At 38.8% G+C, this 27,892-nt stretch overlaps 1 protein-coding gene across 5 annotated transcripts in view; it reads right to left on the reverse strand.

The window, feature by feature from the left end:
- Positions 1-360: 360 nt before the first annotated feature.
- The window catches only part of LOC124142381 (growth hormone secretagogue receptor type 1-like), a 155,652-nt gene continuing 128,120 nt past the window's right edge, over positions 361-27,892 (reverse strand). For 3 of the 5 annotated variants that reach the window (XM_046510814.2, XM_046510812.2, XM_046510815.2), the window contains one exon: positions 361-6,185. In XM_046510814.2, coding sequence (XP_046366770.1) covers positions 5,031-6,185 — 1,155 coding nt within the window. In that variant the 3' untranslated portion in view covers positions 361-5,030. Of the gene's footprint in view, positions 6,186-11,315; positions 11,537-16,685; positions 16,918-27,892 lie in introns of those variants that run through there. The other 2 variants (XM_046510816.2, XM_048399680.1) reach the window with 2 other exon arrangements.

Consider the following 27,892-nt stretch of genomic DNA (forward strand, 5'->3'; position numbering starts at 1 on the left):
AAACAAACCGAGATCTTTGGCGTGGCGAGCGAACGCTTTAACCACAAGGACAACACATCCCCAAATGTAGACTGACAATGCACATGCTTCCTTCTTTGCATCAACAAATACATGTGACACATTCCAAAATGTTCACACTCTTCATAAAGGCATGGTGAAAATGTCATATGTCGCAGGGTAGTTCCTCACAGACTTATTTTAAGAAAAATGACCAGAGGAGATGTTTATGAAGAAGTGAAATGGCAAGAATGTTCATATAAGATTTAAGATTTGTTCGTGGTAATGAAAGTAAGGTTGATGAATTTGTAGGCACGGTTTGACATCCTTCAAGTTGGTCAGAAAGACAATAACAATACCTGGTTCAATCTTCATCTTTTATTCCAATTGGACAACATTGTTCCTTCCTTAAAACAGACAACAGAAACAAAACACGATTCAAGTTACCTTAAATGTGATAGTTAAACAAGTAATAACTCTTAAGATTAACAAAACAATTCACAGATCCATCAATCAATGCCATTTTCAGTGAAACAAATAACATTTTGAAAACAATTTCGTTTATTACCTGAAAAAAACTAACAATTGTAACATAATAGAAGACGAATCGATACTTGTTAATAACATACACCTTGTAAAGTGTATCTGATCTTATCACATTGATGTCCATGTATTTAGACAATGTCTATGTCATGTATTTACGTTGCTGGTGATTTAATTACCAGAGCGGTAGGTATTTGTAGAATTAATAACGCTCTAATATGTTGTATTTGCTATTATTGTCGATTGATTGCTTCATTATAGTTTTGAGTGTTTCTGCAGATTACCTTATGTAGGTGTAACTTACCTCTCGACGCCAACCTCGATGTTTCAGGGGTGGGTGTATACTTAGAAAAAATACATGTGCTTCTCAAGACTGAAGAAGCTTGCTTTATATGGTTTTCATTTCCTTTTGTAACACAAATCTATTGTAAGGGGATATGTATTTGCCTTACTGTACAGGGCAAATTACACAGATCAGTGGTACCGACTTATATTTAGTCCTTTAAATGTTATCATATCGTTGTAGTAACAAGATTTACTTGTGCCAGCTGACAAAGAACGTGTATGACAAGTAGGAGACGTGAAGCTGTACACGTTCCCTTCAGGGTAAAACACTTGCCCAAGTATGTGTCCACATCAACGTGTGCCTACATCACGGTTACGCAATGGAACTATGTATGAGCAAGTGTGACATGATAGAAATCCGATCAAGGTTATGTCAATTGGAAAATCGTTCAAACATGCACTGGTATACCTCACCCTCAATATTAAAAGGGAAACGCTTGGAAATACTTGTATCTGGTAAGCTGTGTGAGATGGCAGGTTGGATTCCAGGAGGAATACGAAGCCTAAGGGACACAGGAGGAAGAAGGGGATTGTGATTGGATTGGACTCCGATGTTACCATTATGCCATAGTAACATCACGGCCTGGCAGCTTAATGCCGAAGGGAAGCACAATGCGATACAGCTCGTAGACGTTTACCACTTTGGTGAAACCCACAAGCCTGGGTGTGGTGCTATTAAACAGACAAGGGTTATAGTTCAGGCGAATCTAGTCCATGCACGACTGGGGACGCGTAACAGCACACTCGACCACACATGCCCCTTGCCAACGAAGAAGCAGAGGACGGCTTGAGGGACAAAGTCAAGACAAAGAGGAGTTGGTAAGAGATGACATGAGGAAAGACGCTTATAGGAGAGCACGTGTGAATGGATGAATAATGGTTAAAGGTCGAGATATATGAATCATTATAACCTTGTACTTTTGTAGGACACTCTATATTACATAATATAGTATTTTCAAATATCATACAGAAAAGAATGGGATTTTGTATGTACAGGTTGAGCATGCCAGATTACAATATGACGGGTTCACATTTTGATATGTCTCGTGGGGCATAGCAAAATATAGTGTCTTACTCATCAATACGACATCATGCAGGTATGAAAATAATCACAGCTATACATTGTATAACACTGAAATATACATATTTAATGACATGCAATAACCCATTTGGTAAGCCGTTGTGAAAATGATAGAAATGTAATATATGTACATGTGAGCGACTGCACGTTGACACATACATTAATATATACGTATATTTTATGATATCTGGAACACAACGATAATTGTCTAAATATCAATACACATCAATGTTAGATGGTTACATGATCAGATGATGGCTTCAATACATACAATGTATCACAGGTGTCAGGGCATTGTCATTTTGTACTGTGGGAAGGGGTGTGTGTAAAACAACAAGGATTCATATTCCATATTATTCATAGGATTAATGGTATTGTGTGAACGCACTACTTTGATCACACAGTGAACTGGACGATTCGCAGTCGATATTGACGAATATTAAGCGACAACTGCAAAACATGTCATCTCTGTCGTACAGTCATGGAGGAACAGCTTCTCCTCATCGTGTAATAGACAACGAATGACAATAGCCATGACGTATATGAATACTACTAATTAAACCGACCTTTCCGATTTAGGTACTAGGTAAGAGTGAGTGAGCAAGTTTATGCTTTACTTCACATCGGCAATATTTCAGCCATATCGTGACGATACTAGATAAGAGGTAAAGTTACAATTTAAGAAACCGACTTTGGGTCGCAAGAACATTGTCACAGAAAATACAGTGACTTCGCGATTTCATAAGAAATTAAAGAAGTGTTGAAAAGACATTTTAACCATGTGCAAAGTGTATGCTCATAGCATTTTTTTACTATTACAGTATATTACCCACAGATTCACTGATACAGTTGAAATTATTGATTACTTTTTAATCATCATAACTGAGCATTTTGTATTTCGATTAGTCTTTCTCCCCTTTAACCAAGTTCGACGATCAATTTGCACGGTAGAATCTCAACGGACCTTCATGATGACTGGCTATTTTTGTTCCACTTCTTCGATTGGTTCCATTGTTTGCGGAGAGGCCCATAGCTGTCTCCACTTGAGATCAGGAAAAATACATGTTTCTACAATTTCACAGAAACATACAATTGATAATACAAGGAATAACTGAACCAAGAGGAATTACAGATTTACTGTCTGTTGTGAATTAATGCTGAACATGGCCACCAAAGCTTGGAACTTAATTCACTCGAGACAGATAATGAGTAATTCCTCGTAGCTTTCAATTAACTAACTATTTATACAGTTTTGGATATTTTTCGAAATATTCAATTTCGTCATATGGTGAAGTATATACATAATATGATGCATTCTTTGCTGTATATGGAACATAGTGCAGTGTGCAACCATATCACCATCATACACCGCGGTAACATATACACTATATACATACAGAAATATCAACGATATTGAATTGATGAGTTGAAGAAATACGTAAGATGATTTTAAATCAATACCCTTCCCGATCGTGTGGCAAATGAAAATTGTGAAAGGTTTTAGTTATATTCACCATCCTTCCGAAGTTATCACCTTCACCTCATATCCACCTTCTATTTAATTTTGTGTCAGGGATTTCTGGCTGTGTTTTATGTATATAGTGACAATTGTCAGTACTATAGAACATCACAGTAACCCTGTGAAGTAATCTAACAATAGAAGACTAACGTAAAACAAACGCACTTGATGGAAAAGTCATGGTATTGCATGATACGTTTCAATCTTCTTGAACGTAATTGTGTTTCTTAACAATACACGTCCTCGGTAAAGCATATGTAGCGACAAATCATACATCAGATAAACAATTATTTATCAGTCAGTCTATCTTCAATGTTGAAATTTATTAAAATTCTTATTTCGATTATTGCATTGGCAATGTTGCCGTAACTTGTGACATATACATGAACCGAGTACACGTGTACATTAAACACTAACTGTTAACGCGACTGTGATTAATTGCAATCTGATTTTCAGATTTTTTTCAAAGAGTTACAAAATCTGATTATTTCATTCTTTCGACATCAGAAATCACGATAAAATTTAGTATCAGATTAACCTTAAAAACACATTCATCATTCCAGTATGAGGACTCCGACCAGCGGTAAAACACTTACATATCGTTTACACATGTTCCAATATAAAATATGTTCTTCAGTACACATGTTTGTACATATGACGTCCTCTTATCGACACTGTCAAGGATATTGGTATCTACTTAAATTTCGTTGTTGAAATAACGCATACTTTTCTCGTGTGTACCCCTTTGGCAATTCAAGCAGATTATGCAGTTTCAATGGGTGTTACGATTTGCCACGGACATCATGCGAGTTAAACAGAAACTACATAATACAAGATAGCCAGTATCTTTTCAGTACATCCATGACAAGCGTCGCCAAACGTCGTCAGATTCAAAATATAATTGTACAATATCATTGAACCCTCTATACAAGAAACAGAGGGGTTACGTTTTGTTCTGTCAAACACTTGATTCAAAGCCTCTGCTACATTTAACAACAAGCACTGGTTTTCTTGTATTTGGACATCTCTGTATCCGACGCTATGTCTTTTAATTGTAGGGCGAACATGGGTGTATGCTTTTCTTTTGTCTGGCAGTCCAAAACAATGTTGAACTAAGAGTACATAAATATATACCAATTTAGATTATCACATTAAAAATACAGGAATATACAGGAACACCTCGTCAACTCGAACGTCTTTATTTCGAAATATCATGGAAGACCATGCATCCTTTCGGTTCTTGCAGACACGTCGATTTATCGAACACCATCACTCCGCTTGTCTCGAATAATGGATAACTCGATATATTTCTTCGATGATTCAAAAGACTTCCGTGTTAACGAGGTTTTACTGTGGTGTCATCAAATCCACCTTTAGTTTATATCCACGTCAACATCAAGGTTACACAAACGAATACAAATATTTGAAGCATCTGATGGATGTTATTACTTCAAACTTCAAGTTTAGGTTTGTTCAGGGTCTAAACTGACCATCTCAAAACATTTGAAATAAGTGTCCTCAGGATTGTCAGTGACCCATGGACGCTCAAAAGTTAGTTGTGAACGTGGTCGTACACGTTTCGGACATGAGGTGGCCATTACTGGATACCATGGAATATTTCTCGCCATTGTGCTTTCTTGAAAATGAATCCTGAAAGGAACGAAAACGCCCGCAACACGTTAACATGTATAACACCTCTTTCCTGAAATGTTTTCCGGTGAGACAGTATATCGCAAAATACAGGGCGAAATGCGACAGACACAGACACTCGATTATTTTCCGACTTTCCAGATAGCTAAACATTTTACTCCATGTTGGGTCTTCTCGAATTTCTTCGTCAGTCATCATGATATCGCCGTGCGGGAAGAGCGTCTCCATGCAGAACACCACGGTGGCAGTAAGCTGGGTAATGATCAAGAAGAAGGACACCGAGAGGAGAGTCACTGTTGAAGCTGTTGTGCTTGCACTTCCACTTTGACGAGAAACGACACCATTTTTAGCTAATTTACAAATTTCTTTTAAAACAAGGGCGTTAAAGCACAACACAATCAGTGGAATTGCTCCAAATATCAGCAAATCGGAAACCCAACTCCAGATGTTGACAAAACTGGCGGCATCCCCTTCTGTAGCCGCTTGTCTGTAGTGACAAGCGCCATGTTCGGGAGTGTATGTCCAAAAGTATATCTGAGCCGACGCAACAGCCGCGGAAAAAAACAGCAGGACACAAACGATGACACAGGCACGTCTGACAGTGCACCACTTCTCCTTTTGAAAAGGATGACACACGGCCACATACCTTTCTACTGTAAATCCAAGAACCAATAGAGTGCTCAGGTACTGTGGGGTGTAATAAAAGAACATGAAGGTCGCGCATGAGGCTGCTGATGTGTTATACGTCCGATAGCCCCATGCTCCATGAAGGGTGTACAACAGATGCAGGAACAGAAATATAAGGTCGGAGATGGATAGCGCTCCAAGGTAGATGGCGGATGAGTTGTTTCGCCTCATACGACGTCCGAGCCATATCACCGCGGAGGCTGGATTACACACAAAGCCAACAGCGTACCACAAAGGGGGGATAAACTTTTCTGAATATGGCCCAAGGGGGGCGAATGTTTCCAGTAGTTCAGCTGTGCTGTATCTGTGGAATACAATGCTTCCGAACTCCGCCGGAGAGGCTGTCGTGTTGTTACTCATCTCCTGAAATGAATTATTAATACATTATTATGAATTAATGTAGTACAATTTGTTACAGTAAGTGAGTATGGTTTTACGCCGCTTTTAGCAATATTCCAGCAATATCACGGCGTTGGACACCAGAAATGTGCTTCACACATTATACCCATATCGGGAATCGAACCCGGGTCTTCGGCGTGACGAGCGAACGCTTTAACCACTAGGCTACCCAACCACCCCACAATTCGTTACAACACATCAATACGTATTCCATGTTTTATGGTAATCTGGAAAAACGACATGTTTATCTGTTTGTCACACATGTCTACCCATCAGATAACATGAGAAAATAACTCCTTTTTTCAGATTTGCATGTATTGCTGATGCCAGGAGATTATACAACGGGCGGTGTTTTTCCGGATGTTTTTCAGTACTCCAATACCCATGAACGAAAATCCACATTCCTAAATATCAATGTTATCAGTACTTCTATCACGATGGTTTAGAATCCTGCATTCCGTTTGGTCCTTCAGAGCTAAAACGTAGAAATATCCAGATTTTACATTCTAAACCTTTAAATTGAAAACACACAATTTTATTTTTATCCATAGCTCCCACTTTCTGCGTGTACCCAATAGTCTGTGAGACAGTCTTGACGTCACTCTAAAAACAAAGATGAGTTTCTGCAATGATAGACATTTTTTTCAAGTTGAGAAATACATTAAATTCACCCTTTGAAAGGGATATTTGTGAAGTAGGATTTTGGTCTTTACAAATTGAAACACTATCTTTATTGTTCCCATACATATATACTTCACTCGTACAACAGGTACGTGTTCGATCGAGAAGTGGAACTAGCATAGGATGAAACTGACCGGGCCGGTCTGGGTAAGGTATCCACACAGACTGAACACAGAGTCAAGACGACTCCAGACAACAAATCTGATACTGGCAAGACAACTAATTAGACGGCTTTGATAAATATACGAGTTCTAGATGCACAATTGGCTTTTAGAATAACCCAAGGCTGTAAAATGTCTTTCATTCCTAAAAGGTCGTGTATAGAAATGTTAAAAGCTGCTTCTGATAATAACGCGGAAGAGTAGTTAATTATATCTCAGTCAAGAGATATTGTGTACGATCCATCATCATGCGGTGGATTAATCGGATATGGTATATCAGATATCATATATTGGGACCGGAGTATTTATACTTTGTTTTTTAAACGCCACAGTAGGCAATATTCCGGCAAAATGACGGTAGCCTGTGCATAATGGAGCCTGTAAATAAACTATTGATTGATACAGTGAGCGACGACCACGCCAACGGGGTACGTTGAAAGACAATCAACCAAGACACCAAGCATAACGGCCCGATCCGTTAGGTCGCGTCTTGCGACACGCAAAAACTGATGGACCCTAACCCTGAAACACACAATCTCAAAAAAACACACAGGGGTAACATGCGGTAAACTTCCATAATCTGGAAGACTAAGGAGGAAATTGATACCTGATGTTTAGCATGAATTAGAAAGTCTTGTGCAATTCCAGAGCAATCCTTTATTTGTTTTAGCCCAAACCAAAACAAGGGGATTTCGCCAAGAGGTTTAAGCTTCAGGTATATCGATGATCTGATATCGTCTTTCAATAACGGTCAACTAACCATTTCCCAGCAATATAACAGCAGCTCCAACATTTCATAACTTGTGTTTATTTCACAGCTTCTGAGGTACAACAGAGCATGCTCTTTCTAAAACGTTGTCAAAGAGCGCCTTACCATTCTTGCTCAAGGGTACAATATTCAATTACTAATCGCACCGTTAATGATGATGATGACGAGTGAGTGAGTGAGTGAGTGAGTGAGTATAGTTTAAATCTACTTTTAGGATTATGCATGCAAATCGCGAAGACGTCAGAAATGGGGTATAATGTGTCATTGAACTCATGTGGTCAGACAGACAGTGCTTTCAGACAGAGAGCATGTGACGCGTGGCCCTGACGGACTGCTGCCCACTTAATGCCAAAGGAAAGGTCGTATGAAAAACCCTGGGGTCGTGAGTTGTGACGGGAAGTCTATTCTAGAAGTCGCTGTCCCCTAGGGTACGTCTTCGTCAAATTTCACACAATACCACAGTGAATATGATGACGTCCTTTCTTTCATCTAATAATACAGAAATCAAACGCTTGCATGGATCCAAAATGTTGGACAATGCGTAAATGTAATTTTGCGTCTAGGTTATCTTGCTTTTCTTGCAAATGAATATAAAGTTGGATTTACCTTCACCCAAGGGTAATGTGTAACCATTAAATTTACGATATCTACTGATGTGATGTATAAATGATGATAGGATGTCTAAATGCATTTTGTCGCAGTCCTGCGTTATCGATATATAAATTTAATCAAGGATATGTATATATGTCGTCGCTGAAACGGCATTTAATTATAACTTCCAGTATCAACATTTTCTGTTTAGAGAAGGGAATATTGATGGAACTATGTTAAGTGCACGCTTAGCAGTGAGATTTGCTCGTCCAAAGTGCTGCATTACACAATCGGTGAGGATGTAAATTGGGTTTAACGCTTCTTTGAACAATATTCAGTTATATTACAGTGTGTCAGCTTACGTAATGTGGGAGGATAGCCCTACGTGACGCAGATCCTGGACCATGGGCATGCTACATGCAAGGGATCGATATACACCCTTTAAACTACATCACAGTTAGTTTAAATGTAATTGTCGCTTGCATTATAATTCTACTTTTGTTTGTCCTCACTATGCGATTATGCCTGTAACCTAAGTGTGTGGTAGTCTTCAGAGGCGACTTAAATTTATCGCTGACCACCAACGACGTGGATCGTTGCTCATAATATCAATCACTGGTTTCTCTGGGCCATACTTAATGATGTATACCTCGCCTTGATATAGGCGTTATATAGCTGTGAAGTACATCCATGTTCATTTATTCACTGTCTAAAAGTACACTTGACGATTGTGGATACAACGGATAACATGTGTTGTCATCACCATTTGATAGTGATTCATAAACATATGCTTGTTATACAGTCCGAAGCGTACAATCGAGATTTCTTATGACTTTGGAAAGGGTTTTGTCGCTTTAATTATTTTGTAACAGTTTCAAATTGAATAAATATTAACATGCATTTATGTTGTTCAGTTATATTATATGCACATCTTAACACCAAACAATCAGCTCTTTATATTCGTTGGTAATTGAGAAATGTTTATAGTCAACTTCATAGTCCGGTTAGTTAGTTCCTCGATATGCATCTACACCGTTGAGGAGCTGATATACTATTCAGAGGAAGAGGTGACTGACTAACAGAAGAAGTTACACAATTCTGGAGCAAGGATATGCCAGGCGTATGGACGACTTTGACTTCAAGGCACAATTGGCCCGTGGCTTTGCTTCGCCTGATGCTGCACATTTTAAAGTTGGTTGGTTGGTTGGTTGGTTGTTTTACGCCGCACTCAGCAATATTCCAGCTATATGACGGCGGTCTGTAAATAATCGAGTCTGGACCAGACAATCCAGTGATTAATATCATGAGCATCGATCCACGCAATTGGGATCGATGACATGCATCAACCAAGACCTTTTACGACAAGCATAGTCACCTTTTACGGGTTGCTGAAGACCTATTCTACCCCGGAATCTTCACGGGTAGCATATTTTTAAGGAAAGGTCGTGTGTGTGTGTGTGTGTGTGTGTGTGTGTGTGTGTGTGTGTGTGTGTGTGTGTGTGTGTGTGTGTATATATATATTGTGCCTGAGAGTTAGAACTTTACTGTGCTTTTTATATATAATTATACTGAATATATAAATATACCGACTTTTGTTGAAAACCGCAAGCAATTCAAATATCACAATGAGGGCGTTTCTTGGATCGAACCCATAACCAGCGAATCCTGCCAAGGCTAAGGGGTGCGACTCAACTTTACCCGACCGCCCTGCTTTACAAAACAAGGTTTACAAATTACAGAATCATGAAATTGCGTTTTTGTAGTGAGAGAAGGAATATCTGCATATTGTCCAGCTTGTTAATCAGTAACAATCCAAGCCGTTTAAACACGATGACACACTATCAACCAGATCACATATTGCAACCAACCGATCTTCTTTGGTCGGCCTTTTCGACAAAGATCGGGTACTGGAGATCGCGTTTACACCGGTATCCACAACGGAGTTGTGTTTATAACAAAGGTACAGTACGGAAATAAATATTAGATCTTATTTGTGTTCTGTGATTTTCTGTATGAGAATGTGACAACTACAGTAAATTTCAAATATTTTGTCAATTCCAGAGTCATGTTTTGACACATCCCTTCAAAGCACTAATGGCCGGAAACTGTACGAACCATTAACACCCACGCAAGCGTCATATAAACGGCTAGCATAAACGATCAAGTAGCAGCAAGTGGGAATTAAAATCAAAGACAGTTTAAAAACGCTAGGAGCCACAGAGTAATTAGACATTACGACGATAATGATTACGAATATCAAAGTATTAAATACGATCATAGTAGATTTAAGTTTTCCGATGAATACACCATTTAAAAATATATCGTGGAAGTGCACACACCAAAAAGGAAACTTTTAAGCTATCAATTAGTACCTAAACGGATAGACAAAAATACCCTTTGGACTCCTTGTGTCCTGTTATTGTGATATGTGTGGCTTCGTAACGGATCTTGCTCGTGGCAAGATAAATATTATTTGCTTCTTTGACGGTGGGGCGGATAGGATGTTGAAACCTTGCCGGAAGAAACAAAACATTGGGAAGGTTTACCATTTCGGCCAAACACCATGAGCATAGGCTAACCTTTCAAACCAACAGCTTAACGCAGCATTCTCAGATGTCGGAACATTTGTATGACGAAAAGTAAGCCGAGGGGTTTTACTACTCCACACAAGTAATGGTTCTAGAAAACAATGATAAAACATAACATTTTGTGTAACCGGGTATAGGATTATCAATTATATGATGGAGTGACTTTGTGCAGCTTACAAACACTAAAAGGCTGGAGGACCTAGAGTAACACCTGGCCTAAATGCAGTATTTACATGAACAGCACACCATGTCCATAAATACGTATCCCACAAAACAAACCATTAATTACATAAATAGTACTTACGGTGTCCTGTGTTTTTGTTAAACCGTTTGAGAAATGACAACTCGACCGATACCTTTAAGTTCATGAGCGTGAACCACCCAAATAAGATTTTTGTTTGAATTTTCATTTTCCGAATGAGTCAGTGAATGTCGTTGACAGATACAGTCAGCAATATTTCAGTCGTACATCACATTAGTAGAAATTAGATCAGTCAATCCAGTGACTCACGCGACAAGTATGGAAACTGCGGACATATTCCTCTCCAGAATCTCCGCAGTGCAGTCACACTGCTGCATATTCTGACAGGTCACTGTAACTAACTGTCAGTTCATATTATGCATGAACCCACTGAACGGTGTTATTTGTAAAAACACCACAGAGCACTGACCTCACATACATGCAAATATTTGTATTGCCAGCTGCAGCGCCTGGTGTGACCAGTGATCTACATCAACGAGTCGCTAGATGTGATCCGGGAATACTTGACCTCATTAACAAATAATGCGATAGTATGTGGATGTGAGGTCGGCAAATGTATGATTACATTCAGTCAAGTGCACTTGCGCTGTTTTTTCTTCAAAATAGTGTATGTCCACAAGTAAAGACAACATACGAAAGACGACAATTGACTGCATAATACTGTATAGGCATAAAAATAAACTCTCGTTAATTAGTAATACTATCATGGGCATTCTGGGTTTGAATAGGCCCCATCATATTGTTCTGGGCGACGTAATGGATCGGGTGATCTGGCTCGGTGACCTGGTTGATTGTGTGTTTTCGTACTCCGACTGCGGGGATCCTTGGTCACAGTGTCAATCACAGGATAGTCTGGTTTTGATTCGATTATTTATGTGATATAACTGGACGATTGATGTGTCCCCGTCAAACAAAAAACAAAACGTGTTTTGATAAACAGGGTGGTGATATTGAAAGTGTTTACAGGATGGACATGCAATTGGTTGAGTTGTATAACATGTCACGTCGTACAGGAAACTGATGTAGTTCGGCCATATACAGTTCATAGACTAGCGGCATCACAATGTCACATGTGACCTATGCCACAGACAAGTGAACACACGACACAAACTAGTTCATGTGTATTGAACTCTGTGTGCCAAATACAATGAATTCACGAATCAAGCTGTGCCTTTTCAAGATGGCCATTTTGACGCCCAAACCAATAAAACAATAGTCTTATCCGATATATCGACCATCTTCATAGATGGGTCAATACAAGTAATGGTACGTAAAGAATCTTTCAGGCGAGACTATACAGATACATAATTATGTTCGAACACTATCGTGGTCTTAGCGTCGCCCTCATTAGAAACATGTACGAGTTGGTCGGAATCTTGACGAACAGACTACTTCACCAAAGGATGTCAGAGCCTTACTTAAGGTGTAAAATCCCAGTGGCTCACTACGCGCTAATTCAACTTGAAATTGCACAAGAACATTTATATAAATACATAACAACTTAAATTGTGTTTATAAAGTGTATATAAACTGCCGGGTATGGATGAAACGCACACGGAATGGGTATTCGACGATGACGTATATGATGCAGGCGATATTACATGCATTCGGTCAGTGAGTAGATCATACCAGGCGACTGCGTCAAGCCTAAAGTTTATATTTTTTTAGTCAAATCCAGTTTTCAAGAGTATACATTCTTTTGCCCGTTTTAATGTTAACTGTATGTAGCATTACCTTGTGATCGAGTTTTATTGGTGTTCACAGAACAGATATTCATATCATGAACAGCAAAGTGAGGACAATTATGAAGTTCTTTATTAGTAAGCGAACTATTAAGCCATTATAAGTCATTATAAGGTTTGAAAATGTGTTAGACACATACCGTCACCATTAACAGTGTACCTCCACATCTACATGTGTAATTCAGTAAGAACCAAATGAGTAGAATACAAATAAGCGAACACAACATATCATATCATGTATTTGCCCTGTCTAGGAGAGCATGTTTAGTTCAAGATTTCAGTGCTATGAAAGGCGATGCTAAAAGAAAGATCACGACTAAACTTAAAAGCGAGAAAACTAAATATATTCAAAATGTGCAATACAAGCTTAATGGTTGCCTGCACAAATGCACTGGTTTAAATGTTATCCGTTGTATGTATACTTATATAATTAAAGGATGTTTACCTGACATACGTTGTGATAATAGCACTTTGAATTAGATGTTATTTCAATGGACCAGAAAATACGGACTTCCAATAGTTGAATAATGGGATCGTTTGGCCAACCCTGTTTATAGTTATTACTCCCATTACGTTTGTTGACATTCATTCGGAAGTCGACGAAGGGCACGATGGGTAAACATGGCTTCCACTTTCACCCCATAGGGGATCCCTATTTTGATGTTTGCTGCCATACACAACGGGAAGGGTAGGGTGCTTAACTCGCGTTTCATTCAAAGATTATTAACTTGATAAGATGTACTTTAAAACCTGGAGGCTTATGTGTAATTGTTTGCTGAAAGAGTTGACCTCCCACCAAGTGCCGTGTGGTAAATGAACATGAAACTCACTGAATACACCTCAACTGATGTGACCTTAATTCGTATTTGTTGAATATATTAACGAACGCGGTGTTCTAAGTAAATAAGGCCGTGACAGATGGACTCCTGTCCAAGTAGATGCTAACATAAGGTGTGTATAAAGCCACATTACTGTCCCGAAAATATATAGTAGTAGTAGTGGTAGTGGTAGTAGTAGTAGTAGTGGTAGTAGTAGTAGTAGTAGTAGTAGTAGTAGTAGTAGTAGTAGTAGTAGTAGTGGTAGTAGTAGTGTGGATATTTGAACGAAACAGACCTCCTTCATTCCATACAATTAAGAGAGTGAGTGTGTATGTTTTTTAACGCCGCTTTTAGCAATATTCCAGCAATATCACGGCGGGGGACACCAGAAATGGGCTTGACACATATGAGGGGAAACGAACCTGGGTCTTCGGCATGACGAGCGAACGCTTTAACCACTCGGCTACCCCGCCACCCCGCCATACAATTGACCAGACAATCAAGTTGTGGACCATGATTACTATTATGTATAACAGACATAATAATTGTCTAACTCAGATTAAAAAAAAACAAATATAAAAAACTGTCTGTCCCTTTCCGCCTTCAGAGACGCAAACATATTGTTCAAATGACAATTGATTTGTGACGTCATATCGTAGCGATCTCAACAGTGTTGAAATATGACGACATATAGCTTCATCTGACGTATCAGTATTGTGTAATCAACATGATGTTATTTTGAAGAGACAAGACTCACACAGCAAAAAAAGTGTAGGTTTCCGTCTTCCGGAAACCTTCCGGAAACCTTCCGGAAACCTTCCGGATACCTACCCATTTTGGATCCGCCCGGATACCTTCCGGAAACCTTCCAAAAAAAATGTCAAAATTTGGGGGATGCATTTTGTTCACTTAAGTGTGAAACACATAAAAAATTTATCTTGAAAATACCATGAAATTTGAAGGTTGCTGAAGGCATCTGGTAGGTTTTCGGAAGGTTTCCGGAAGGTATCCGGGCCGGATCCAAAATGGGTAGGTATGCGGAAGGTTTCCGGAAGGTTTCCGGAAGACGGAAACCTACACTTTTTTTTCTGTGTTAATTGGCAGTGTTTCAGTTAAGTCGTTTGAGACTACATTGTGGGAGGACCCAAATCATTTGATGTAGATTAACCTAGACGTTTAACATCGACAATGTACAGAATTTCACAAAAGTCACTAATTACAACGTCTAGACACAGACTGGAAATAGACACCACGTCGAATAGAATGGTCCCTCTTGTTACAATCTACAGTCTAATGATTTTTTCACTGGAACTAACCACGTTGATGTGTATGAGGCTGCATTAAATTGGCATAGAAACATCCTTGATTTTGGAAGGTGTACAACTTAGGATTAAAAAAATATTTCTACCCATAACAAAAGAAGTCTTTATGTCTAACAACATCTTTAAGTGGCATCCAAAGAATCTGGAGTATTGATGACGTGCTTAATGAAACATAGGTACTAGTCTCTACCGTAACATCGCTTCGAAAGAATAACGAAATTGATCATGAAATCCCTAAACCAATTCTGTCACTATACATGTACGTCTAACACTAATAATTATACTGCCTGTTGACTGTGTAGAGGTAAAAAGCTGAACAAAGGACTGGGCTTCCCGAATTGTGAATTTCACACGTGGAATATCCTGATGAAAGAAGTGAATCTGAAGTTCTAGGCGGTTTTACATAAAAAAAATACATGCTCCGTTGATTGATGCCGGGTTCTAGTAATTTGAATCCTCTTGTCGTGTAAGGCAATTGAGTTTAATCGGCCAGGACAGTACTGTCTTATTTCTTTTGAACCCTCTGATGAAACTGCTCCAAGATTTGTTAGTGCTTGAGATGAGGTATTGACTTTCCTCAAGTTCACATCTTCCAGACAGGGCAACTAGAAATCTGTGATATGTTTTTTTCTTGTCAGTAAAAATAAAAGTATTAATTATAATGAGGAATGAGAGGGAATTAATTGATATGGGAATCAAATTTTGATTTGGCGCTTGAATATCATGTGCTGTTTTTTAATCGTAATTCATCATTTCTATCATCTTTTGTCTTTATCGTTACCAATCATCCTTCGTTTTTTACAGACATCATTCTGTCAAAATGGAAATAAATAATTTGAAAAAATACAATTAATCAAGGCAAGATCACACGCCTTCTCAAATGTATTCATCCTGCATATTATAACGTATTTAAAGATTAAAACATCTTAAATTTAACTTGATGTATGGATTGTCAAAGTTTTTTCAAGAATAAAAATGTATCCACGATATTTAAAGGTAGTTGACATATTGGAAAAAGATCCATCTAGCTTGAGATCGAGTTCAAATTTACTCTGACATGTGTACGATAATCGTAATATCTCAACAGTGTCTCAGTAAATATTGATGGTTGATATAAAGTTTTGGATTCAAAGCAACTATATAAAATTAGAACCAGAGGATAATTTATATTATGATAAAATCATTTATCCTGCTTATTTAAGCAAATGAAAAATAAATATCGGTTTACCTACCTTAACGCTTTGGTCGAAACTATTTGAAATTTATTTTAAACTTATCTGAATGAACCCGTACGATATGTACTGTAAAACAACAAGGAGGTATGGAAACGGTGTTTAAAAGTTTCAAATCAGAATCGTCTTGGCGTTTTGAACTCTTGAAGATGTAGTCAGTCTAATTGCGTTTTAGCAAAACTATTGAGTTTTGTATTTCCACGAAATAGTCAATATATTATCACTTCAAAACGTACATCAAAGCCAATATATAATATAGGCAGTTGGGCTATCACAGCAATCTGTGAAGTGTACATACCTTACAACTTGTCAAAACAACCAATCACAAGTGTCGAGCATCACCAATGCAATTGCTTCAGATCTTTCTCAATATAGCAGACTAAAGCAAGTTGATCATTCTAAATCAGTTGTGCGAGTAAATGCCAGGCACTGGAATAAATACATCACAGGAGACCATCTGAGTCCTCCGGCGATGGGAGAGAGGTACCGACTGTCCAGCTTACCAACGTCCACCGCCAACCTCACTGGGAGAATCAATACAGCGCTCAAGTAGTTACTGAAGGGTTAGCAGCCAACCCATACCTTTCGTTACACGAGACCAGGAGCTTACTGGTTAGATGGGGTGGTCTGACGAAATAAATGTTACAATTCCACCACTAACTTTCAATATTGAAATGCATACTTACTGAATTCAAACTAATCACATCTCCTCATTCTTGTGGCATACTGAAGGCTAAAAGCCATGCTGTATATTTAAGGATCCCGCGGACATGTACATTCAAATGGATTCGTCCTTAATAAAAGTGAAAAAAACCATTTTCATCATTATTATTAATATCTGCTTAAAGCAAACTATGCATATAGATATATAAGCGAAAGTATCAAATAGTTTGATAATGATTAATTAAAGGGGACCATTAAAGAACACTACAGGGAGTCCGATTGTCCATCATAACTGTGTCACTTCGTCGAAATTAAAGCATTTCAAGAACAGTTAACTTGGCTCTATTCATGAAGCTAAACATAACGTTAGTCATAAAGCTGGGTTTATACAAAATATTAAATGCGTTAAATACACGTGACATTGCTGATGCAATTCGACCAAACGATGGACCATCGAAAATGTATCGAGATATCGATAGTTCGAGACAAGCAAAGTGCTTAGATAGAAAATATTGCCGTACATGAAAGGCTGATCACACTTGCGCCTAGGCTGTACAGTTCCAACGATAAATGGAGTGAGGGAGGTGCTTAGGAACTTTGACAGTCCGTAACTAAGTTAAGAAGACAGGAGTCAGACTTTAGTGACACTTCGAATGACGGAGATATTAGTTCAGAGGTACCTTTGACATTGACATTGACCAGAATTAGTAATTAAATCTCCCAGACAATCATTCCAAACTAAAAGAAGAAAAATATCCATTCTCAAAATCGATGTTAATTTTAGACGTTTCATTACACCTTCTTGAGGTTTAGACTTTTTACCGTTTCCAACTTCGATATTACCGTTGTCAAATGAAGAAATATGACCACTCTAAAATCTGATAAGAGCGTGTATCACTTTGCGGACACGTTCATACACGGAGGTTGGGGCCATTCAAGAGAACATGATACGAAATAAATCCCGAAACTGAAATTACTGTCGCCTGGTAATATAGGAATGATCTTTCTGTTTCATTTATGCATTCATACTTGTATGCATTCGCGGGTCATCAAAATATCACAAAACCCCATTTCACAAATTATGTACTACATGTTTCCTAGCGCTGAAATACCACGTTACACCCCTGTGGTTGTCGATGCCATTTACATGATAATGAGCGGAAAAGGTCGAAGGTCTTGTAAACGTTCCTAGGCGAGACATATACTGCATCCAACATGAACACTTTTGATTATATTTACTGACCGCTATCGTAAAGCTAAAATATTGCTGAGTGCGGCATTAAACAACTAAAAAAAAATGCGTGTAGATCACGACATTAAAGCTTAATAAGTGAGAAAAGCCTAAAGTGATACAGGACTTATATGACAAAAAAATCCACAAGACTGTATGACAACAGATATGACTTAAATTTTCTGATAGTCAACTTTCCCGTTATGACGAACAATATTCCAGACGCTCCAACCTTTGGTGTCTACATTTCACAACTACTGAAGTACGAAATTCAACGCATCAAGAACAAAAATGATGTCCAATGAGGACTTGCACCATATGTTCTCGTTCTTAGCAGAACAATTTACTTGCCTTTGCATGTGTTGTGACGGGTTCCACCAATGGTGCTGGATATACTCACCATATCGCGAATTTGATAGTAATCCATAGCCACATACACATGATATAGTTTGAATCGTACAATCGACTCTGCTTTTCGATCGATTTCTTTTGAAGAAGGAAAAGGTATTGTCGTTTTTTTTATTTATACCTCTCAAATTGTGGTGAAACCAACAAATACGGATATGACACTTACAACCCATGGGTCCTTATTTGGGCCAATTTGTGATTCGAACCCAGGATGGATGAATCCTGGCCATGGGTCCAAGGGTAAATAGAACCCTGCTCATAGATTTGCGGCGCCTTAGTCCACTTGCAATGGGTGACCATTCCATGACAGACGAGGACATACATGTGTTAGGACTCCCATCTATGTAGGCATTTTGTTCTCCTTGGTGATAAACAGTAGCGTATGTTTTCAATGATCATTCAACTATGGTTATTCATTTGAATCGTACATACAAACTTGATACAGCAACGCTGAACTGCCATGGTGGGGTGGGATAACCTCGTGGTTAAAGCGTTTGCTTGTCACGCCATAGACACGGTTTCGATTCCTCACATGGGTACAATGTGTGAAGCCCATTTCTAAAGTCCTATATATTGCTGGAAATATTGCTAAAAACGGCCTGAAACCATATTCACTCACTCACTCACTCACTCTTTGGCGGAGTGATATTTAACGAATGGCAAAGTGACCATGTCGTATAAGATTTGATTTGATTTGTCAACCTAAGCCGTCCTTGAAGCAAATGAAAGTAGCCCTGGATTAGGGATTTGTAGTGTCTAGCCATACCCGTACTCTCGAAAACTAAAAATGATGTGTTCGGATGTCTTGTCCTCCCACATTACGCTTTGAAGCGCTATGATAAGACATAAATTGTGTTCAAAGCAGCGTTTAACCAACCCCCACTCATTAACAGCATGCGTATTTGAATGCTGATGCACTGCTCCCTCTCGATGCAACTTATATTAATCGGTCTCAATTCCTATTACACGCACGTTCCTATTTTAATCAAAAGACATCATTTATGATCAGAAACAGGGAGTTAAATGTACACAGCAAAAGCATTTCAGATAATCAGTTTACAATAAACCATCACGGACGAAACATTATCTGAAACCAAATTTGTGATTTCATGACATTCAGTGACAATATTCCGGAAATACCCGACATTTAAGTGAAAGTTTCATTAGAAATTATTTGAATTATATATCTCTGATATATTATTCATGTGACCATATTTCGTAATGAAACTAATATCTGTCAACCCGATTAATTTCGGATTTTCAAACTAGAAGGCAAATGTCAATAAGCAGATGGTGAATGTGACAATTTCGTGATTATTAATGTGCCTTGTATGTTAGAGCTTCGACAGAAACATTGGGGAGATACGTCAGTGGGAACGTTTATCTGTATAAACGATCGGATGTCACACCTGCTTGTCATTAAAGCACATATAGAAGCCGATCATTATTCCTTTCACCTCGATAACTGGGGTGATCAATGCTTTCCGAATATCTCTTTTGTTTATCATGACATTTTCGAAAGTCAACATGGCCATTATCAGATATCATGTCTTGCCAAACAAGCGATAAGCGTTAAAACTTTGAATCCAGGTATTTTGTAAAATTGACATATCCCTTGATGTAGTGGCTATACATGCGGACATGTCTTTTATAATTATGTCCGCAATAATCCCCACAAAACACACGTGAGTACAATATATCTCTCAGTCTTAACACAGATTATTTTATCCTTAAATGTTTTATCCTGTAGCATATAACGCGCTGAAATGGAACAAACTGGTCGAACTGTGAAATTACAATATATAATTCATATAATGACTATATATATTCAGGAAATGCATTGATAACATTGATAATGAAGTAGTCTTTACATACAAAATACTTAGTAAACAGTGTTATAATTCTATTGAAAAAACATCGTGTGTTTGTGACGGGTGCCACAGATGGGCCTTGATACTTTCTCCTTTTTGCGAAGATCTGGTTTCACCACTATTCGACAGTAATTCATAAACACATGCTCGGAATCGTAAATCGACCTTTTCTTATGAATATGGACAGGGTTTTGTCGCTTTTATGCAAATGTTATTCGGTGAAATCACTCATTCCAGAACACAAGTAAAACACACGTGGAGCCTTATAATAACCTCAACGAAAAACCTGAAAGTGGAAATACGGGACATTCTTTTAAAATATATAATCTGAAGAGAAAGAAGTTAACAAAAAAGTCTTGCGCCGTTTTATTTTATTTTGTATCTCACGGAATGTGAATTTACATGATAATGAGTGATTAACCTACAAATTTAAAGACAATCCTTCAAATTATATCAGCGATTCAACACACATACATGTACACTTTTGTCGAAGCAATTCAAAACACATCCATTGCAGTACTGCTTTATATTGAAGTATTTTCCCTGTCTCTAGTGGTGAGACAATTGAAATCAGTATTGAGCAAACGGCCACTCGTTAATAACGCAATTGAATGTGCACTGCGGCGGGAAGCGAGAGTCGACTTCATAAACAGCTCTTCGGCCCACACACGGCTGCAGTGATTACATCTCAACCGCAAGTACACATATACGTTGTACGTATAGGCTTTCACGTCCACTTGAATACCAGGTAACGTAATACCTCTTTCGCTCTCAGCACTTTCGCTACTTGCCTTGTACATGTTAGACGCAAAGCATATAGACAATGACACCGATGATACTTTTCTCGTTTTCCCACATATTACTTGCGCTCTGAAGTGCTCCTTCAAGAGAAAATAATGATACGTGTTAAAAGATTCAAGGGTCGCTGTGTGGCTATATATTTTTAGCTGCACAAAACATAGCTGAAATAACCATGGTGACGGTATGCGCACTAGAATGGTAGAACACGTCATGGAATTGAACATGGTTTGCTGTTCGTTCTCTTGACAAAAATTGAGTCGTGTTTAGAGTTAGTGAATATGGTTTTACGCCGCTTTTACCAATATTTTCGCAATATCAGGGCGGGGACACCAGAAATGTACCAACGTCGGGAATCGAACCTTGGTCTTTGGCGTGACGAGCGAAGGCTTTACAAACTAGGCTACCCCACCACCCATGTCATGTTTAGAAGATGAACTGAGTTTATGGCATCACAGATGATATCATACTTAATGCTCATGACCAGTACGGGCTGACCAGTTCTAGTCTTGGAGTAATGACTTCACCATGGTATGGGGGACATGGAGGCCATGTACAATAAGCTCAAACGTTGTTTGAATGTTTTAGAATTCAAGGCCTCAATCTTTCAAATTTCACGCAACATTGACATAAATGATGTCCGATTTTCTTTTGTGACTAGTAACTGATGTTTCCATTGTTTTTTGTCTCCATTGTGAAGAATTTACTTGCCCTGCATGTGTTAGTAACGCGTTCCACTGATGGGACAGGATACGCTCACATTTTCGCGAACACCTGGGCCCACTTGCACAAAGCGATCTTAGCGCTAAGACTATTGTAAGCCTATGTTAAAGTATGGGAGTTACGATCATCTTAGCGCTAAGGTCGCTTTGTGCAAGTGGGCCCTGGTATCATCACTATTTGTAGTGATTCATAAACACATGTGCATGTTCATTATACAGTCGGAATCGTACGATCTAGATTTCTAATAATTGGGAAAGGGTTTTGTCGCTGTTACGTAAAGATGAATTCATGTTCTGTTTTTGTTTTTTCTTACGTTTCTTGTTTCTTTGAGATAGGGTTTTTCGAATTCGCAGTACGAAGTATTTTCTAGGCTTGTCAGCACCATACCCGTGGTTCCGGGTTTCAACAAAGTGGTAATAGTCTAGGCCCGGACCATTTCGGGGGTTTACTCCTACATAAAGGTGACACGCCATGATCAAAGCGGCATGGCGTTAAACTAACCTCAGTCACTCCTCAAACAAATCGCAGGACAGGCTAATCCGTCTCACCTCATGTGAAGTACCTAGATTTATCTCGAAGAACCCAATCCTCCTTAATAAGCATGGATGGGGTCGATTCAGACTGCACAATGTTATTTACAAGGGAAACTGCGATTAGGATAGTATACAATATAAGGGTAACGCTATTTTTCAGGGCATTATCATTTTCAGAAGCCCGAGGTCTTCTATCAACTGCCCGATGAAGGAGGGCAGTTGAAAAGAACGAGGGCTTCTGCAAATGATAATGCCCTGAAAAATAACGTTACCGTTATTATAGCTAAAATGGATGGAATTTGTTATCAAATAAAAAAACCTAAACAATATCGGTTTTGAAACATTTACTGCAATCAACACGAATGTCACTGACCTACTTTTACAAATATGGAAACGTCATCGAACAAACCAGATGACGTCACTATTCAACGTGACGTCACCTATCCCTATCCTATGACGTAACCTAACAACGGGCGTGATAATGGCCCGTCGTCAAGCAATATGAGGGCATTATCAAGTTACAGTGGCCCGCTCATTTCTGATAACATGCGGTCGGTTTAATGATAATTCTATCAATTTTAGCTATAATGTTCGTTAGCGAATATACGGTTCATATGATAATGTCCAACACTAACGAGTGTTCTCGTGGATGCATAATCTTCACAAAAAAGCCGTGGCGTGACAATAACTTCGTCAACACCATCACGAGATTGAGGTATTACTCCAGCAATCATTGGTGCGACAGGGGATATGACGCTTCTTGCAACTGTCACAATTATTATTCAGTTCAGAGGGAGCAATTTATCATCTTGTCACTTCCGATTGACGTAAGTATAATTGCTTCAAACAAAAATAACATTTCGTCGTTTACAATCATGGACCAAATGTCATCTTAATCTTCTTTTTGTCACAAGAGTGCATCTAAAAAGGCTTATATATTCTTACTTATGTCATGAAAGTACATGCAAAGTATATTTCATGCCGTCATGTGAGATTAAACGGTTCTCGTTGAATAAAACGCCTTACAGTTTAGCTTGTAGCTTAAAATGACCGACTGTAATCGCCCGTCTCAATCCAAAAAATGTAGGAGGTGTATTTCAAAGATCCCAAAGGTGCTTTCAAAGTTCTAATGGACACTCATATATGTCAAGTCTGGCCAGCTTTGATTTCAGAAATATTGCTTAATAACTTGATAACATCATTATTCGATGAGACCAATTTTGGACGGTACATCAATAGCTTGGCGATAATTGCGTTTGATATAAAATCTTATGAACTTTCAAGCTACTTAAGCCAAAATTAAGACCTTTGTCGGCATTGCTGAAGGTTAAAAAAAACATGCTGCTCATTCTTGATTTTTTCACGTCGTTGTAACGAATGTCTGTGGTAAGTGGTAAATGTACACCTGCATCACTTCGGGCTTTCCTCCCACATAAAGCTGACACGCCGCGATATAGCTGGAATACTGTTAAAAGCGGCGTTAAACCCAACTCACTCACTCACTCAAAGATCAGCATCCAGAATGACGCAAAAAGAGGAAGGTCGTGCTTTTATCAACATTACAAAGAAGATGTTGCTGAGCAATAACATAACATATGAAACATGCGTCTACCCATTTGTCAAACAACAGCGACCACATACGACGAAGCTTCAGTACCGCAGCAGGGTAAAGACAAAACATCACGTACATCCTGTTGGATGTGTGACCAGTATTTGACGAGAACTTCATACAGGGACGCTACAACAGCAGGCTAGAATTGGAAAACAAAAATTTACAAAATGAATAATGCGCATTGTTGAACATCCAACGTGTAAACGCACCTTATTTACCGTGTATACACAGGACTGCGCAAGTGACTGAAACCGTTAACAATGTATTCTACAGCATGATCGAAATTAATTTCCGCTGTCTCATATGTGCCTACATTGAACTGCACAGAAAACAAATTTATCCTTGCAAAAGCACACACAACCCGTGCTCTGAATAAAATGAGAAACAACGTGTAATATAACTTAGAAATTAAAGATAACATGCAAGTAAAACTCTGTACGCAAACAAAATTCAATAATAGTGTTTTATGAAAAGGTACATGTATTTGACTTGTATACGAGGGCTGGTCAAAACGTTTCAAGCCTTTCAACTATGGTCCATAACAAAGTGAACTAGTCAATGTAGTTCATTGTTTGAGTAGTTCATTGTGTATTTGGTCTGTTGAGGTCTTTTGTATATTAGTGACAGCCAGTTGAACGTGATAGGGGTTAAATGGACACATAAATGGAGAAAAAACGAGTACCGAGAAATCATCAAGTATTTGTTACTTTAGAGAAAAGTACTCCCCAAGAAATTCATGACCGCATGTCACAAGTGTATGGGGATAAGTCCCCTAGCTTTTCCACTGTTAAACGTTGGGCAGCTATGTTTAAGGCTGGGAGAACACGCCTTGATGATAACCCAAGGTCTGGAGGTCTCTCACCTTTCATCAATGAAGATCCAATCTAGGAGATAAAAATAATTTTACGTAGACGTATTACCATTGCTGGACTTGAGGAAGACATGTTGTGGATCTGCTCGTTGGGTGCCAAAGTTTCTAAATTCTAAAGTAGGTAAGTAAGGGGTGTTGGGGGGTCTCTGCTGAGGAGGTGCATGATGATAACCTTCCTCTTGATAAGCTTAAAGGATTTAGTGACACACAGAAAAGCAATGGACTAAAAGAATCACCCTGAAATATTCTTCTGCTAATAGAAATGGGTTATGAAGTCACCATCTGCCCCTGCGAATACATCTCAGTTGAGTTTAGCAGCAATTCATTAAGGATTATTATTATTATTATTATTATTATTATTATTATTAATGTTGGTAGTTATGTACATGTATATACAGTTAAAATTGTTCTGTTACAGCTTGGTTCGGGTCATTTAGTGTGATAAAAAACATATTTTTATTGTCAGATCACTCAAAATTTATATACCTTTGGATAACGTGTTGACAAACGGATTTTTAAGGTTTCACATGGAGAAAACAATACATTTGTTCATCCGATATTAGCAAATGTAGACTTCGTTTACTCCTACATGACGACATGCTGCTTCACATTTACTCAGCTTGATATATACAAAAACACATTTGGGATTTGTAAATTATGCACATCAAAACAAACATAAGTGGGGTTAAATCTGGATCGGAAAGCTGATTGACACTTAGGCGTCCAGGATGTGCTGGAATCAACACGATCAGTAAGCCAGTGATAGACTTGGGATTAAAGACTAGGCCAGATCAAGAACACCATCCCAGCTTGCGAACTGTTTCCATTCAGAATGTTCTTTGAAGTTCAGATTGTATATCGTAACTGCTTATTGTCACTATTCACAGGTAGGAGTGGTGTGTGTAAGAGGTGCTGTAACTGACACGTGCGCCCTTGAGCTCTTGTTTATGTATGTCCGTCCATTGATTAGCCATAGCAAATATTTATTATGGCAGAAATGTTTCCCTGGTAGGTGGTCATCGCAGAAAAAGCGAACTTAATATGTTCACTTACTGAAGGTAACCTTTGATGAATTCTCTTCATCTGTTACATATCCTCGGTGGAGCGTCTGGTTCTCGATAAGACAATGACCTCCAGTACTCCATATTTGTCTACGTTTGATTGTTTGTTGATTTAGTCCAAAGTCAGCAAGAACCACGACGGCATGTAAATAATTAAGTTATGGCCAGACAATCCGGTAGTTGACATAATGAGCAACATCATATGCCTTCCGGGTACGATGACACGCAATCAGCTACGTCATCGAGTGAGACTACTTCAGATCCGAATTAGTCCCTTTACGACAAGCAATAGTGTGTTTGGACCTAGTGAGCCAAGTAAAAACTTGGTATTCCGCGTTAGAATAGGGCCCAGCTATAGCAAACAGGCGATTTAATGGAGTGGTTGATTGATTGTCAGGCGTGTATCGTTGCTCATAACATCTCTCATTGGGTTGTCTGGTCCAGACTCGATTAATGACATGCCGCCGTCATAAAGCTGGAATATTGCTGAGTACATTGTGAAATATGAACAAAGTAAGCAAACCCGGATACCCACTGGGGTTGACTAATGGGATACGTGCACTGTAAGTGGTGATCAGTTACTACTGCTGTGTATGTACATGTCTGACTTACAAGGCCATTCTCAGCTGTAATCACTCTAAGTGTCTGCACCCTCGAATTATCATACTATCGACCACTGGTTGGCATGCTGTTTACTGCGCAGCATTACACTGTGCTATGCGTTTGATGTGAACGGTTTGGGTAATATCAATCATGTTTGTCTGCATATAATGACACTAATGCCCGAACACAAACGCATTTAGACATTTTATATATTGTGATCAGCATGAGGAAGAACGACTCCAGTTATGGAGGTCACGGAGGTCTGCCACTACGAGCACGGGTATGGAGCTGACAGAAAAGGATCATAGTCACAAAAAAACTTAGAATTCGATCCCACGATCCGCGGATCGTGTCGCAGCAAACGGACGCAACACTGCACAGAGAATTGCTGCGCTTCTTGTACACGGATAAAAGTAACGTACCTTAACGAAGCAAAATATTAATTTGTTAAAATACCTATCAGCAGGATACACCATCCTTGGTGTAATCATTTTATTTCACGCTCACGATATATCGTTTTTCTTTGAATAATCTCATAATGTCAAAAAAGCTTTACGTCAGTAAATCCCCAGCCTACATCGATTGACTTGCCAACCACAAGGTTATTTTGGCGACCGTTGTTCTATCAACACCTCTATTCGCACTACACTTTGTAAGTGCCATTGAACTGTCCTCCAAAACGTGGTCGAGGATGCACTGGATACCTTTGTCATTCTGCAAATGAAACAGGCAGTTTCGTACCCCACAAAAATCCATTTATGAGAACAAATATTGGACAGGATAGACAGATCTGTTAGAATGTACACACACTTCAGCTCAATTTACACGATATTAATTGTATCCCTGGAGGCAATCAGTCTTCGACTCTCACCGGGATCCGTCTACCAACTTCCTCGTTGTGGTGGACAATGTCATACAGTTAGCCGTCCCGGGATCATATTCAAATGCTAATTAAATATACGACGTCAGCTTTCCTTCTAATGGATATTCAAGTGTTCGACTCCTTGATTGATGTGTTAGAGACAAACGTCTGCGGATGCTCTCTGAATTTGCCACATTATTTATTTGAAGTGGTGGACAGAGATATACAAGCTTCAACTGTGTGCTTGAGGATAACATCCCCTTCTCTCT

The sequence above is a fragment of the Haliotis rufescens genome, unplaced genomic scaffold, assembly GCF_023055435.1.
Source record: "Haliotis rufescens isolate VD_foot unplaced genomic scaffold, xgHalRufe1.0.p SCAF_1, whole genome shotgun sequence".
In the NCBI taxonomy this organism is placed as follows: domain Eukaryota; kingdom Metazoa; phylum Mollusca; class Gastropoda; order Lepetellida; family Haliotidae; genus Haliotis; species Haliotis rufescens.